The following is a 15,738-nucleotide window of genomic DNA, read 5'->3' on the forward strand; positions in this document are numbered from 1 at the left end:
ATCTCAATCTCCCTCTTTCAGCTGAAAATCATTTCCTCCATCCCACTCCTTCACTCCCTGATCAAGAGCCCCTCCCCAGCTTTCCTGGAGCCCCTTTCAGCACTGGAATCAAAATATCACACAAACATGTGTCACCTCACCCGCTGGGCCAGAACAACCACGGAGGTGGGCGGTGAGGCTGCGCGTGAGCCTGCAGCAATCCCCGCAGGGTGCAGGCAGAATCACACTGAGCCTTCACTGTCCTGGCAGGGACCACAGCAGGGACAGAAATGGCCCCAAAACTCAGCTCGAGAAGCTCTCCTGGGCTGCTTCCAAAAAGGATTTGGTTGCCTGCAGCCAAGGATCATGCATACGAACACTTGCAAGCATCGGGTAGGTGGGATGTATTTTCTAAGCAGCTAAAGAGTAAGTCCTCCCCTCTGACTACAAGGAATGATGTGTCTAAGAAAGCCCAGAGCACAGCTTTGTCTGCAATATAAGTCATCTGGAGAACAGCCACCTCGTGTTGCTGGTTCGCAGAGCAGGGAAAACTCCAAACCCCCAAATTTCCGTTCTCACCGTTTTGCCGTGCCTGTCCTTTCCAACTGCACACAGAATGGCTCCGCTGTAGGAGAAGCTGCAAGAAGAGGCCACCTGGTGAAACACAGCTCCTGCTACCCCGAGTGCGGCTCAGAAGGGAATAAAAGGAGACAAGTTCAGGGTGTGGGGAGACAGCAGGACCTGAGGGATGAGCTCAGGAGGGAGCTGGCAGTGTATAGGGTGGTCTGGGCCAGCTGCCAGCAGGTCTGGGTGACAAATAAAGGTTGAAGGAGAGCTATAAATCATCCCCAGTTTATCACGCGCTAACAGCACAGATAAGCCATCGAGCTGCAACACTGAACCCACCTGAAAGCTGCAACACAGAACTCACGTGAACACTTCCCTGCGCCCAGGCTGAAACCCACCTCAGGGACAGGATGGAGCAGATGTGAGGTTTAAACACTGAGAGGCAGGTGCCCGTCGGGAAGTCCCAGAGGCGCATGACACTCAGCGGTCCACTCTGCATGGAAGCCAGCAAGTTGCTGTTCCTGTTGAAGGCCAGTGAAGACACCTGTGGCAAGCAATGGGTTAGAGGGGCTCTAGGAGAGCGGGGACTGGGTATACATAGAATCATGGAATGGTTTGGGTTGGAAGAGACCTCAAAACCCATCCAGTCCCACCCCCTGCCATGGGCAGGGACACCTCCCACTGGATCAGGGGCTCCAAGCCCCATCCAACCTGGCCTGGAACACCTCCAGGGATGGGGCAGCCACCACTGCTCTGGGCAACCTGGGCCAGGGCCTCCCTGCCCTCACAGGAGAACATTTCTTCCCAAGATCTGATCTCAATCTCCCCTCTTTCAGTTGAAAACCATCTCCCCTCATCCTATCCCTGCTCTCCCTGATCAAGAGCCCCTCCCCAGCTTTCCTGGAGCCTCTTTCAGTACTAGAACCCACTCTAAGGTCTCCTCGGAGCCTTCTCTTCTCCAGGATGAACAAACCCAACTCTCTCAGCCTGTCCTCGTACAGGAGGTGCTCCAGCCCCCACATCATCTTCCTGGCCCTCCATCTGAGGTACAAGGACAGGGTTGCTGTACAGCTACATAAAGAGTTGTGCTCACCTTATCTGTGTGTCCAACGAAGAACCTCTGATCCCCGGTCTGGATCTGCAGGGCCACTATAACAGCGTGGCAGGGGTAGATCACCACAGAGCTGCTCCGGGTCCACAGTGCCTGCAGAATCGAGTCAGGAATGAGAAATCCCCTGCAAATCCCCTGGAGGAGCACCAGGGGCTGGACTGGACCTGCAGAGGTTTCTCCAGCAGATGTGCCCCATGCACGCAACTGAGAGGATGCTCTTCCATACAAGGACTCTTCTAACTCCCAAAGGAAAATGAAGAGCCCAGCTGACATCCTACTGAGTTCAGTGGATTTACCACAATCATGTCTACTACATGAACAGCAGATAAAACAGAAATCACGTTGTTGGTGGACACCAAGACAACCCTTTCTTTACCCTAACACAGTCAAGGCACAGCGTCCCATGGAAATAACCCAACAGAGCCTTTCCTTTGCAGGCTCCTACAAGGGGCTCTGATTTTCATCTGCTAAATGCAGAAGCCATGAGATCTAAGAGGCCACCACGCTCAGGAAGGGCAGGGAGAGGATGAGGGGAATGGTTTTCAGCTGAAAGAGGGGAGATTGAGATGAGATCTTGGGAAGAAATATTTTGCTGTGAGGGTGGGGAGGCCCTGGCCCAGGCTGCCCAGAGCAGTGGTGGCTGCCCCACCCCTGGAGGTGTTCCAGGCCTTGGAAGGCCTGGAACAGGGCTTGGAGGCCCTGATCCAGTGGGAGGTGTCCCTGCCCACGGCAGGGATGGGCTTTGAGGTCCCTTTACACCCAAACCATTCTGTGATTCCGTGATTTCTACTTCATCACTGTGCAAACAGAAATACTGTGCAAACACGAGCTCATGGCCATTTGCCTTGGAGCAATGAAAAAAGCAGGAAGGGTAGCACTCAGTGGCTTTTTACGCCTCTGAAAAATCAATCTGTGATGACCCATCAACTTCCTGAACCGTCTGAGCTACTGACCCACTTTGTACTGCAGCCTCCAAAGCCAATAATCATCCGCAGCTTCAGGATGGGATCTGGCGAGAGCCTCTGGAATTAAAATAACTGTCAATGACATCACACTTAGAGCTGTACTGAGGTCCCCCCTCCCGACCCCTCCCTCCTCTCTAAAGCATGGAGGCAGCTTTGGGTTCTCTCCTGTTAGAGGGGTTGGTTCTGAAATATTGAACTTGGTAGAACTCCAATCTGGCAGGAAGGGGAGCTGGGATTCCCCAGTCTCAAGACCTCCACCGCCCAGGGTCAGGGGTTGTGGTCAGCCCTCCCCATACATGCTCTATGAAATCAGTAACCCTTATTGGCTTAAGGACCTCACATTCGAACACAGTGTCCCTCTTTCAAGGCAAGTATGGAAAGAACTGCTAGACAGAAGGACTAATGCCAGCGCAAGGACTCCATGGGATTGACTGAAACTTGAGCCCGAAGCTCTGCTGCATCTGCCGGCCTCACCACCATCAGCTGTAAATGTCCCAAAGCCACCCTTGAGCTGCTGTGACTCCTCAGTGCTTCACTCACCTCCTCAGAGCTGGTGTGGACAGCTTGGATGGTTCGCTCGCTCCTCTGGTGAGCATAAACGTGGATGCCATCATCAGTGACTGCTGGTGACTTCCCAGCGTCCCCCACGCCATTAAGTCTTTGGTTCTTCTCTAGCTCCTGGTCTGCAGCAGGCACAGCTCTTGGAGGCCATGGCGCTGCCAGGTGAACCTCAGGGATGCTTTTCGTAACTACAGGACTCCGGTGGGGCATCTGAGAAAGAACAAAGTTTCAGACAGAGCTCAGCTTCCCACTCACTGCAAAGGCAGAGAGACACCCATAGACTCAAAGAATGTCCTCAGTTGGAAGAGACCCACAAGGACCATCAAGTTCAACTCCTGTCCCTGCACAGGACACCCCAACACTCACACAGTGGGGCTGAGGGCCTTGGCCAAATGCTTCTGGAATATCGTCAGGTTTGGTGCCATGACTGCTCCCCTGGGAGCTGTTCCAGGGCTCCATCACCCTCTGGGAGAAGAACCTTCTCCTAATGTCCAACCTAACCTGCCCCTGGCATCTTCCTGCCACCCCCTCAGCACTCCTGAGTGACTCTTCACAGCGATACAAACAGGGATGGAGAAAGATGGAAGGAGAGCATCCCTGGTGGTACCTAAACTTGGCCATGGACCAGCCAGTCTCCCTATGCTCAGTGTTGTCTGTGCAGTTCATCTCCTCCAGCCACCAAACCAAACCAGTGGTGAGGGCAGCACACACTGCTCTGCTCCCCAAGAGCTCCTGATAAAGTTCTTTACTCTCCAGTCTTCATTTCCTACCTATAACATGAAGACACACCTATTTGCTGCCTCAGCTGAGCCACGGAAGAGAGATGTCTGGAGATTAAGAGGCTCTTGGCATTTATCTTGTTCCTGCTCTGTGCTCCACCAGGCTGAACCACCCAGTCATTAATCGCAGGGCTGTGGCCAGCAGACCATGCCCAGAGCAGGAGCCTGACCTGCCCGGATCAGCTGCCAACGACAACAAGCAGCTTCCACATCCTACATAAAGCAACTCAAAGACAGGATGTGGTGGAAAAACTCCATGGAAGGAAGAGAGGAAAGTCATTCCTCCGCCACAGTGCACTTACAGCTTTGGGACTGGTTAACTGATGGACCAGTGACAGTCGGTCACGGATCGCTTTGGTGAGCATCAGCGGCTGAGGCAGTTGGCAGACAGGGTCCTCTGGATCTTGGCCACCTGGGTGACACAAGGAGCAGGTTGGGCTCTTTAGGAAACCCAAGGTATCCACCTGGGGCAGCACAGCCTCGGCTGCTGTTCCCAGTCTTCCCACCTGCCACAGGACTGGGACAGCTCCTCTGGATGGAATCGTATGGCAGCTTGGACCCCTCAGATGGGAACCTGAGCAAAAGCAGAGGAAGATGCTGGGTAATTGTGATCACACCCAGGAATTCTACATGGTACAAAAGCCTCCTCGCTGTCTCCCGTAGGATCCCCCTCTTCCTCTTGCAAACAAAGGGACTTAAAAACACCTCCCAGCTCTGACCTACACTGTTACGTTCCAGCTCGGTGCTGCATGCTCTAGGAACACAGCTAAGCCTGTAACTGTGATCAGCCACAACTTATGACCAACAGAACTTTCTGGCAACCATCTCACCACGGATGGGAGCCCAGCACCAACGCTGAGGACAGTACGGTTTCACCTGCCTCCCACCAAGGTGCTAGGACCAATCACAGCTCAGCAGCCCCTGTCCTTTAAGCAGCGAGAGGCTGAGGAACAGCACCCACAGAAGAAAAGCTTGCATTATCATAGAATCATAGAATAGTTTGGGTTGGAAGGGACCTTAAAGTCCATCCAGTCCCACCCCCTGCCATGGGCAGGGACACCTCCGACTGGATCAAGGCGCTCCAAGCCCCATCCAGCCTGGCCTTGAACACCTCCAGGGATGAGGCAGCCACCACTGCTCTGGGCAACCTGGGCCAGGGCCTCCCCACTTTCATAGTAAAGAAATTCCTCCTTATGTCTAGTCTAAACCTGCCCCTCTCCAGTTTATCCCCACTGCCCCCCGTCCTATCAGCACAAGCCTTTGTGAACAGCCCCTCCCCAGCTTTCTTATAGCTCCTTCAGGTACTGGAACATTGCTCTAAGGTCTCCTCGGAGCCTTCTCTTCTCGAGGCTGAACAAGCCCAACTCTCAGCCTGTCCTCAGATGGGAGGAGCTCTGGCCCTCTCATTATCCTTGTAGCCTCCTATGCCAGGTTACTCCCAGCAAGAGGCTGTTGGGAGAGAGGACGCCAGGCACGGAGCACTCTACAGCCTTTTTCCTTCCCAAAAGTATCAGCAGTTAGACCAAGGTAGGTTAACACCACCTAAATGCCTCCACTCAAGCCATAAGTCCTTCTGGATCTGTCACTCCGCAACCAGCGTTCTCAATCCCAGGGAGTGGGGAGGTCTTGGAGCCGCGGTGGGATCAAGCGCATCCAGGAGCAGCCGTACCTGATGTAGTCGTAGAGGTCGTGCCACTTCTCTCCCTTTGGCACTGGGAAAGCCATGTCCCGCGGCATGGGAGCCACCCCACGACAGGCCAGGTCAGCTTGCCGGGCCTTGGAGAAGGTCACATCTGGTGGCACAAGAACAGATAGAGAGAGAAAGTTCACCAAGGCCCATGGAGCTGGTTGGAATCATGTTCCCCCCCCAGAGACCAGCACAAACCACTTCCCTTTTTGGGAGCACCTGAAAAATAAAGATTACAATCCTGAGGTCTGTAACAACCTTGGTACAGGAATATTCCCAACACTCTCAACCTCCAAAATGACCCAAGAGCATGAATGCTTGGCATTGAGTTGTAAATCCCTGCAGCCCAAGACTCACTTGGTTTTCTCTTCAGTGATTCAGCAGTTTTATGGGATTTGTGCTAAGGCTCTGTTCTCATTTTCTTAGCTTTGTTCCTTCATGAGTTTGTAACTTTAGGGAGGGGACTCTGTCCCTCTGCTCCACTCAGGTGAGACCCCACCTGGAGCCCTGCATCCAGCTCTGCAGTCCTCAGCACAGGAAGGACATGGAGCTGTTGGAGCGAGGCCAGAGGAGTCCATGGAGATGATCTGACAGCTGGAGCACCTCCTGTACGAGGCCAGATTAAGGGAGTTGGGGTTCTTCAGCCTGGAGAAGAGAAGGCTCCATGGAGACCTTAAAGCAGCTTGCAGTGCTGAAAGGGGCTCCAGGAAAGCTGGGGAGGGGCTCTTGATCAGGGAGTGCAGGGACAGGACGAGGGGAACAGTTTGAAGCTGCAAGAGGGGAGATTGAGATAAGATCTTGGGAAGAAATGTTTTTCTGTGAGGGTGGGGAGGCCTTGGCCCAGGTTGCCCAGAGCAGTGGTGGCTGCCCCATCCCTGGAGGTGTTCAAGGCTAGGTTGGATGAGGCTTAGAGCCCAGGACCCAGTGGGAGGTGTCCCTGCCCATGGCAGGGGGTGGAACTGGCTGGGCTTTGAGGTCGCTTCCGACCCAAACCACTCCAGAACTCTAAGATTCATTAAAGTCTTCAAGTCATAATGAGTTTCAGGAATCTGAAAGCACCATCTGAACTTCATCCCCACTGATGCTCTCCAGTGGGCCAGGCTGATCTCCAGCACACAAAAAGAAAGGCAGAAACAAAAGGTTTGACCAAAATATCTCTGCAAGGTGGATAAAAAAAGTAGGTTGGACAATTTCCGAGACAAAAACCCCACAGGCTCTTCCAGCAGATAAAAGCAGAGGCCTTGGAGAAGGGAGGCTTAGTAACACTTTTAGGTTTTTTCCCCTGGAGAAAAAGTATTCTGATCTTGGTAAGATGTTTGACTTTGCTTTTATCATTGACATTTGCAGCCTGAAAACTAGAGGCTTCCCTCCAGAGGCTGGGATTTGCATTCACCAGCACACATGGAAGCTTAACATCGCCCCTTTTGCATCACACTGCTGCAGTGAGGGCAGCCCAGTGCTGAGCCAGGGCTGCACTGCTGGCATCTGTCTGCAAAAGCAGCTCTAACGCCCCAGGCTGGGCTGAAGTCACAACAGAATCATAGAATCATTATAGCAGGAAAAGACCTCTGAGCTCATCCAGTCCAAACATCAGCCCAACCCCACTATGCCAGCTAAACCATGTTCTTGAGTGCCACGGCCACATGTTTTTTGTATCCCTAGGGACTCCTCCACCACCCTGGGCAGCCTCTGCCAGCACCTGAGAACCCTTTCCATGAAGGAATATTTCCTAATATCCAATCTAAACCCCCCCGGCCATGCCCTCTCATCCCATCCCTTGTTGCTCGGGAGCACAGCCCAGCATCCACCTTGCTCCAACCTCCTTTCCAGGAGCTGCAGAGAGCAATGAGGTCTCCCCTCAGCCTAAACAGCCCCAGGGCCCTCAGCCGCTCCCACAACCCCTGTTCTCCAGACCCTTCCCCAGCTCCATTCCCTTCTCTAGATGTGCTCCAGCCCCTCAAGGTCTTTCTTGGAGTGAGGGACCCAAAACTGAACCAGGTTTCAAGGTGCAGCCTCCCCAGCACTGAGTGCAGGGGTCGATCCCTGCCCTGCTCCTGCTGTCCACCCCAGGGCTGATCCAAGCCAAGATGCTGGTGGCCTTCTCACCCACCTGGGCCACTGTCAGCTCATGTTCAGAAACCAGAGGCCGCTTTGAGGTTTCAGCTCCTCACCTGGGATGAACACCAAGTCACTCGTGCAGAGGGTTTTCACCAGCAGGTTGGAGCAGAGCTTGACACCCTTCAGGTGGCTGTAACGGCGGCTAAGGTAGAGGGAGAGGATGGAGTGGAGGTCAAGCACCAGGCAGGTCCAGCGCACGTCAGCAGGGGCTGCTCCCATGAGATCTGTGGGGTAGAACAGCAGGTGGCAAAAGGGAAGATATGAAAAGATGCTACAGGCCTTGGATCATGGACCACTGCAGAAAATAAGACGCAAGATCTACCAGTCAAGACTCCAGCCAAGCTTGGCTTATCTATGCCAAGATGGGAGATGGGAAAACACACCTCATAGTGTAGTACAGGAGTGGGGATGGACAGACAAGCAGCCCCAGACAACCTGACCCTGCACCCCACTGCCCAGGAGAACGGGGATGGGAGACATCCCTTCCAGGACCTACAGGTCCAACCCTTCCTCTGCTGAGGCTGCTCAGGACCACCACTCCTCACCCTTCTCGAACACATCAAGTCAACTTCTGAAGTCAATTCATTTCCTAACCCTTTATTTCAGAGCTGATGTGTGAACCCAGTCCTGACTGCACCCCAAACAGCTCCACGCACGCTTCTCACCACGCTTGGACGTCTTGGCCGTGCGGTCACCCACCGAGCCCTCAGCAGCTCTGCAGACAAAGGGGAACTGCAGCCAGGTGGCTGTGGATTTGAACTCCTTAAAGAGGTTGGAGAAAGAGATGCGAACCACCTGGTTTTCCTGAGCAGACAAAACACACACAGAGCTTTAGTCACCCTGGTGGCTTTGGCAGGGAAATGCTGAAGAGGAGAAGGCATGTGGCTGTGTCCCCTGTCCCCAGCAGAGATGCCACAAGGATGGAAACATTCACCAGCACCAGTAAATCCACCAGCAGCATCCAAGACCAGCCAAGTTCCGAACTCTCACGTGCAGACCACACCGCCACCTCCTGGTCCTTCAATCAGCCCGTGATGCTAATGATGGCGGCTTAACAAGGCTGCTTCATGTCACAAGGCTGCTCCACATCACGTACCTCGGTGGCGACATCCAGGTGGACCACGAAGTGCTTGTGGGGTATGGGCTTGAAGAGCACGTAGAGGTAGCGCCCCACCAGCCCCAGTGACTGCGTCCCCGTCCGGGGCAGCTGCAGGTAGCTGCTGGCAGGAAGGGAGCCCCGGATCCGGTAGACGGTTCCCTTCAGCCTCGCATCCTTCCAAAAGCACGGAAAGGGGTGGTGGAGTCAGCACTGCCCACCCGTGGCTGATGCCCCCCTCCCCGCGATGCCGGGGTTACCGTGAGGGCAGCCACGTCCCCGTCCCTGGCAGAGCGCTTCCACTCCTCCACACGGAAGTGCTTGAAGACGTTCAGGTAGGGGCGCTGCCAGGCTGCCGGTACCAGGGCTGGTGAGGGGGTGGTACCCCCGCCTCGATGTCCCCTGGTCCCCCCTGGGGACCACAGTGACACCCCCGTGTCCCAAGCTCCCTTGCCCTGTTGCCACTCCCTTGTTGCCACGTTCTGAGTCCCCTCAGCCCCGGTGCTGTCCTCACGCCCCGAGCCCGGTGATGCCCCAGGTACCTCCATACCCCAAGCACCAGCTGCCAGCCCCGTGACCCCCATCTCCAAGCCCCTCCACCCCCGATGATGCCCCCACTATCTCCATGCTCCGAGCCCCCGACCAGCCCTGGTGAAGGCCCTGTTACCTCTGTGCCTCAAGCACCCCCAGCCCTGGTGTTGAGCCCCATGACGGACATGCTCCCCCCACGCTCCAAGCTCTCCCACCCCAGCCATATCCCCGGTAACTCTGTGCTCCGAGCCCCGCACCAGCCCCAGTGAAAGCCCTGGCCCCTCCATACCCCAAGCCCCCGAGCCCCGGTGTTGCCCCTCTACCCTCAAGTGCCCCGGTATCTCCATGCTCTGAGGCTTTCTGGCCCCAGCTCTGGTACCTCCATGCTCTGAGCCTGGTGACCCCCATCTCTGAGCCCCTCTGATGACATCCCTAGTAACTCTGTGCCCTGAGCCCCCCCTGCAGCCCTGGTACCTCCGTGCCCTGAGCCTCCCAGCCCTGGTGTCGCTCCCATTACCTCTGAGAACCCCCTCGTGCCTCCGTGCTCTGAGTCCTCCCAGTCCTTGTGGTGCGCCCCGTACCTCCGTGCCCCAACACCCCATCCCCAGTGTCGCTCCTGTTACCCCGATGTCCCAATCCCACCGTGCTCCGAGTCCTCCCAGCCCCTATACTGCCCCTGGCATCCCCATTATCCCTGTGACCTCAGCCCCGGTGTCACCCCCGTTATCCTGCTGTTCCTCCAGTACCCCGTTCTCCCCATGTCCCCTCCGCATCTCCATGCCCTGAGCCCCCGGCCCCCATTAACCCCATCTTACCCCATTTCCTCCGCACCCCAAGCCCCCTATCTCTGGTGCCGCCCCCCTTACCCCAGTGCCCCCCATCTCCGGTGTCGCCCCCCTTACCCCAGTGTCCCCGTCTCCAGTGCCGCCCCCTTATCCCAGTGTCCCCCATCTCCGGTGCCACCCCCCTTACCCCAGTGCCCCCCATCTCCGGTGCAGCCCCCCTTACCCCAGTGCCGCCGCCCTTATCCCAATGCTCCCCATCTCCGGTGTCGCCCCCCTTACCCCAGTGCCCCCCATCTCCGGTGCAGCCCCCCTTACCCCAGTGCCCCCCATCTCCAGTGCAGCCCCCCTTATTCCAGTGCAGCCCCCCTTACCCCAGTGCCCCCCATCTCCGGTGCCGCCCCCTTATCCCAATGCCCCCCATCTCCGGTGCAGCCCCCCTTACCCCAGTGCCCCCATCTCCGGTGCAGCCCCCCTTACCCCAGTGTCCCCCATCTCCGGTGCAGCCCCCCTTACCCCAGTGCCCCCCATCTCCGGTGCAGCCCCCCTTACCCCAGAGCCCCCATCTCCAGTGTCACTCCCGTTACCTTTGTTGTCCCAAACCCTCCACGACTCAACCCCCCCGGTATCTCCACATCCCGAGCCCCCCAGCCCCCGGGCTGCCCCCTAAGCCCCCTCCGGCTCTGGTGTCGCCCCCGTTACCCCCACGTCCCCTGCCTGTCGTGACCCAAGTTCCCCCCCCCCGCGCTATCCTCTCACTCCAAGGCCCAAGGCCTTCTGGTCCCTGTGATGACCCCGGTAGTTGCCTGCCCCGAGCCTCCAGCCCTGGTGTCAACCCCGTTACTCCCACGCCCCCGTTCTCCCCGAGCCCCCAGCCCCGGTGCCACCCCCATCACTCCGTCACCCCCGTTCTCCCCGAGCCCCATCTCCGCCGCGCCCCCATTATCCACCTCCCCACCTGCCGCCATGGCGCGCGCCCCCGACTCAACCGTCCCGCGCGGCCGCCGACCAATCGGCGCACGCCGCACGCGGCCACGTGACTCGCGACCACGTGACTCGCGGCCCCGCCTCCCAGGGCTGCCCCGGGTCCTACCGCCCCCATCCCGCCCCCGGCTGCCCGGGGTCTTACCGCCCCCCGCCCCGCCCCAGGCCCCGCCCCCGGGCTGCCCCGGGTCCTACCGCCCCCCTTCCCGCCTCTGCGAGCGCGGCGGAGGCGGCACCGAGCGGCCAGAGTTTATAGGGGAGCGGGGATAACGGGGTGGACACCGGGGCTGTGAGCTTAACGGAGGGACACGGGGGCGACACCGGGGCTGGGGGAAACGGCGATAACGGGGGGACGCGGTGGGGGCGACACCGGAGCTAGCGGGGAGTGGGGGTAACGGGGGGACATGGAGGTAACGGGGGAAAGCAGGGCTGGGGGAACGAGAAGTAATGAAGGGACAGGGTGCGACACTGGGGCTGGGGGGCAATAGGGATAACGGGAGGATACCAGGACTATGGGGAAAGGGGGGGATGTGGGGACACGGGAGCTAAGGGGGAACGGGGGGGACGTAGGGGTGACACCGGGGATGGGGGGAAATGAGGGCACATGGGGGTAACGGTGATGACACCGGGACTGGGGGTTTGGGAGAAACAGAGGGACACGGGGGGGATACCGGGGCTGGGGGGGAATGGGGATAATGGGGGGAGACATGGGGGTAATGGGGGTGACACCAGGGCTGTGACCCTGGGGGTAACGGAGGGGCAGCACCGTGGCTGAGGGCTTGGAGGAAATGAGGATAATGGGAGGACATGGGGGACACACCGGGGCTGGGGTAAATGGGGATAATGGGGGGACATGGGGCTGTGACCTTGGGGGTAACAGAGGGACATGGGGGCAGCACCGGGGCTGGGGGCTTGGTGAAAACGGGGGAACATTGGGGCTGGGGGGAATAGGGATAACAGAAGGGGCACCAGAGCTGGCGGCTCGGGGTTAACAGAGGCACTTGGTCGACACCGGGGCTGGGGGAACGAGGCGGACAGGGGTAATGGGGACTCAGAGACCCGGGTCCCCGAAGCCCAGCCGGCGCTGTGTGGCACGGATCTCCTGCAGCAGTGCGTCCTTGCTCAGGCCCAGCTGTGGCAAAGGAGAGAAGGGGTCAGCCGAGTCCCCCAGCATGTTCCCCCAGTCCCCGCGGGATTCCCAGGACACAGAATGGCCATTCCCTCGCTCTGCTGGTCTGGCAGGAGGGCTGGGACTCAGGAAGGGCAGCTTTTCCCAAAGCTTTGCCTTATTTTCTGTGCCACGTCTTGACACTAAACTTGCAGGTTAAAGGGCGAGTGCTCTGTGCTGTGGGAGCACTTGGGGCCAGTTTTATTCCCACTCGGGCTTCCAGCCCACACGCTGCCCTGCCAGCCCCGCAGCGGAGCAGGGACACTCACCTTGAGAGCGTATTTGTAGCACTGCTCTGCCTCCAGCTCCCGTCCACCCTGCAGAAACCACAGCAGAGCAGCCAGTGAGAAAATCATAGAATGGTTTGGGTTGGAAGGGACCTCAAAGCCCATCCAGTTCCACCCCCTGCCATGGGCAGGGACACCTCCCACTGGATCAGGGGCTCCAAGCCCCATCCAACCTGGCCTTGAACACCTCCAGGGATGGGGCAGCCACCACTGCTCTGGGCAACCTGTTCAAATCCTGTAACACAAGCCCATGCTCTCGGTGGAATCACACACTGTAAGGGAGCTCAGCACGAAGGATGTGCCCTGGTGACCACAGGCAGTCACCCAAGCACAGTCCCCAAACCATTTTTGCCACCAAGATCTACAAGGTGCTCTTCAGGCTCCTGATGTGGACAAACCCCCTGCTGGATCAGGCTGCACTCACGTGGAGGCAGACGAGGGCGAGGTATCCCCACACTTCAGCGTTGGTGTTATTGAGGGTGTTGGCTTCAGAGAAAGCATCCTCTGCTTCCACCATCTCTTCCAGCTTGAAAGAAAAAAAGGGAAGAGTTGAACAAAGGCAAAGAGCAGGCAGAAAGGGCTTCAGGGCCCAACAGGCATCTGCTCTGACAGCCAAAGGAATTGGTGCAAGAAGGCATCCAGCTGGATTTCCCCATCAGGCATGCAGGGAAGGGATTGAGGGCAGAGACAAGCAGCTGTGCTCTATGCCAGTAGCCAGTCTGGAGGATGAGCCTCTTGCTGCTGACTCCCAGCCCCCAGCTGTAAGGAAAACAGCACAAACACCTTCACCTTTGGAAACCAAGGACAGAGAACTTGGCTCCTGATCCCTATTCCCACTGTGTGGTGGCTCCCAGTGGGCTGCATCCAGCTTGAGTCCGCAGCCTCCCCTGACTCTTATGTTTGGCCAAGGGGGAAACAAAGATATTTCAAGTTCCTCCATTCGTGTTCTTCAGCCAAACACCCCTGGGAGAACCTTGCAGGGTGTTCCTCTGGGAGATACTGTGCTGCTGGTGGCTGGGTGACTTTAGCAGTCCTTGAGAGGTGCTGGATTCCCTTGGGGACCCAGATTCCTCTCTGCTGACATTCTGCTTGGTTCCTCCCTGGTGACACGCAGGCCACATGCAGGCAGGCATTCCAAGCAAAGCCCAGGGGCTCTGCTAGTCATGACATCCTGGGGAAGGATTGCTGCTCCCAGAGCAGCTGAGGAGGGTGACAGTCTCCTGACATCCCCTGTACGAGCAGCCCGCGGTGCCATGCTAGGCCAGTCACAGCAGCCAGTACACGATGGCCTTGAGGAGCATTGGTTTCACAGGCAGCTAACTTAACTTTATTAAAAGGGATCATGCAAAAGCAAGCCCTGCATCCCATGACACAGAGACAATTAAAGTGCAGATGACTTGAAGGAAACTGCACTTACCCTGTAGCAGGCGATTCCCACCCCCAGCCAGGTGAGACAGGACGCAGAGTTCTTGCAGGCGAGCAGGTAGGCCTGCTTTGCCCGGCCGTACTGCCAGGAGAGAGAGGATTGTGTTTCTCTCTGCAGCAAACACATCACTCCACAGAGAGCACCCCCTCCTCAGCTCTTTACCAAACAGAACATAGAATAGTTTGGGTTGGAAGGGACCTTAAAGGTCATCCAGATCCAACCCCCTTGCGATGGGCAGGGACACCTCCCACTGGATCAGGGGCTCCAAGCCCCATCCAACCTGGCCTTGGACACCTCCAGCGACGGGGCAGCCACAGCTTCCCTGGACAGCATCGTGAAGAAACATCCCATCTCTGGTGGGGCTTAGACACCCACCATCCCCACCGCTGCCAGAGGGGATGCACGCCTCCCTCTCTGTCCCCAGCGCGGTGGCTCTATGCTGGCAGGTAAATGTCACCACCTCATTGCTAGGATGATGGGGACAGCTCAGCAGCACCCCAAGATGTTGCAGCTGAGCCTGGCGCAAAGGAACAGAGTAGGTCCATGCTCCAAGGAGTTGAATGCTCCCAAGGTTTTGTTGTGTTGTGAGAGCTTGGCTATAGCTACAAATAATGGTACCTGGGGCCTGGAATCTACTACTTTGTGTAAAATTTTCTTCTTCCACTCCCACTGGCTCCTCACCTCTTTCTCTTCCAGGTAGATGGAGCCCAGGCGCAGGCAGACAAAGTGAATGTCTGCAGCATCTTCCACAAAGCTGATGGTTCGCTCGTAGCACTCTTTTGCCTTGCCAAAGTCCTTCTGCAGGTAGCACAGGTGCCCTTTCTGAGCCCACACATTTGGATTCTGCGCACACAAACCCAGGAGTGAGCTGTGGGCTGGGGGACAGGAAGGAGACCTGGGAGAGGGGCAGGGACCCCTGGCAGGGAAGAGCTGGCTAGGGTTTGCTTACAGCAGGGCAGATTTAATGCATGGAGTATGAATCAAGTCAGTGAGCTGCCTGCAGAACACCAGCCTGCTCCAGCTTTTCCCTGCAGTGTCCTGGTCTGGTATCACAAACACACAAACAGCACTTGGAGATAGCAGCTTCACCGCCCTCTCCGCCTTCCACTCAACCTGGCTCCCCAAAGCCACCTTCCTTCTCTGCTGAACAGTAGCCTTGTTTCTCATGAAATAGAGCCTGACTCACCCACAGAGGGAAAGAAGATCAGGATATACACGTTCAAAGGGAAAAGAAAGGCAGACGCTGCAGAGACAGAGGAGCCTGTGCTCAGAAATTCCGCCTGTCTGCGCAGGAGATGACAGAAGGGAAGTAGTAAGTGGGGTAATGAGGAGGGTCTGATGAGCCACAACCTGATGGGGTTCAGCAGCTATGATTGCCCTCCCCTGCAGAAATTACTCCAGACTAACATTGCTCAAGTGGAAATGAAGCACGGGCTGCAGGTTCACAGGCGGGGACTGTTGCGGTGTTTGGCCAGTGTCTGGTTTCAGGCTCTGCACCCCGGGAACGCACACGGAATTACCATGTAGTCAATCTTCATGGCCTCGCAGAGACATTCATCGCATTTGGAAAGATCTTCCTTCAGCAAGTGAGTCTGGGCCAGCACCAGGTAGTACGCGCAGGAGGGACCTCCCTGAAGATTCAACAGCTCGTGGGCAAGGGCCATGCGAACAAACTGCGGAGCAACAGAACATCGGCA

The 15,738-nt window shown here is 57.1% G+C and overlaps 2 protein-coding genes across 2 annotated transcripts in view; both read right to left on the reverse strand.

Annotated features, from left to right (window-relative positions):
• Window positions 1-11,168, reverse strand: part of WDR90 (WD repeat domain 90) — a 44,692-nt gene extending 33,524 nt beyond the window's left edge. The window contains exons 1-13 of the mRNA XM_069870029.1: window positions 11,135-11,168; window positions 9,124-9,215; window positions 8,864-9,040; window positions 8,433-8,571; window positions 7,821-7,991; window positions 5,632-5,755; window positions 4,469-4,536; window positions 4,265-4,374; window positions 3,163-3,393; window positions 2,611-2,679; window positions 1,640-1,750; window positions 945-1,090; window positions 559-616 (exon numbers count right to left, since the gene is read on the reverse strand). Of these exons, the coding sequence (XP_069726130.1) occupies window positions 559-616; window positions 945-1,090; window positions 1,640-1,750; window positions 2,611-2,679; window positions 3,163-3,393; window positions 4,265-4,374; window positions 4,469-4,536; window positions 5,632-5,755; window positions 7,821-7,991; window positions 8,433-8,571; window positions 8,864-9,040; window positions 9,124-9,215; window positions 11,135-11,144 (1,506 nt within the window). The 5' untranslated portion in view covers window positions 11,145-11,168. The remainder of the gene's footprint in view (window positions 1-558; window positions 617-944; window positions 1,091-1,639; window positions 1,751-2,610; window positions 2,680-3,162; window positions 3,394-4,264; window positions 4,375-4,468; window positions 4,537-5,631; window positions 5,756-7,820; window positions 7,992-8,432; window positions 8,572-8,863; window positions 9,041-9,123; window positions 9,216-11,134) is intronic.
• Window positions 11,169-11,408: 240 nt separating this feature from the next.
• The window catches only part of CFAP70 (cilia and flagella associated protein 70), a 31,625-nt gene continuing 27,295 nt past the window's right edge, over window positions 11,409-15,738 (reverse strand). The window contains exons 23-28 of the mRNA XM_069870095.1: window positions 15,562-15,714; window positions 14,723-14,884; window positions 14,033-14,122; window positions 13,040-13,141; window positions 12,598-12,645; window positions 11,409-12,292 (exon numbers count right to left, since the gene is read on the reverse strand). Coding sequence (XP_069726196.1) covers window positions 12,212-12,292; window positions 12,598-12,645; window positions 13,040-13,141; window positions 14,033-14,122; window positions 14,723-14,884; window positions 15,562-15,714 — 636 coding nt within the window. The 3' untranslated portion in view covers window positions 11,409-12,211. The remainder of the gene's footprint in view (window positions 12,293-12,597; window positions 12,646-13,039; window positions 13,142-14,032; window positions 14,123-14,722; window positions 14,885-15,561; window positions 15,715-15,738) is intronic.

This window comes from Phaenicophaeus curvirostris, chromosome 16, assembly GCF_032191515.1.
Source record: "Phaenicophaeus curvirostris isolate KB17595 chromosome 16, BPBGC_Pcur_1.0, whole genome shotgun sequence".
In the NCBI taxonomy this organism is placed as follows: Eukaryota; Metazoa; Chordata; class Aves; order Cuculiformes; family Cuculidae; genus Phaenicophaeus; species Phaenicophaeus curvirostris.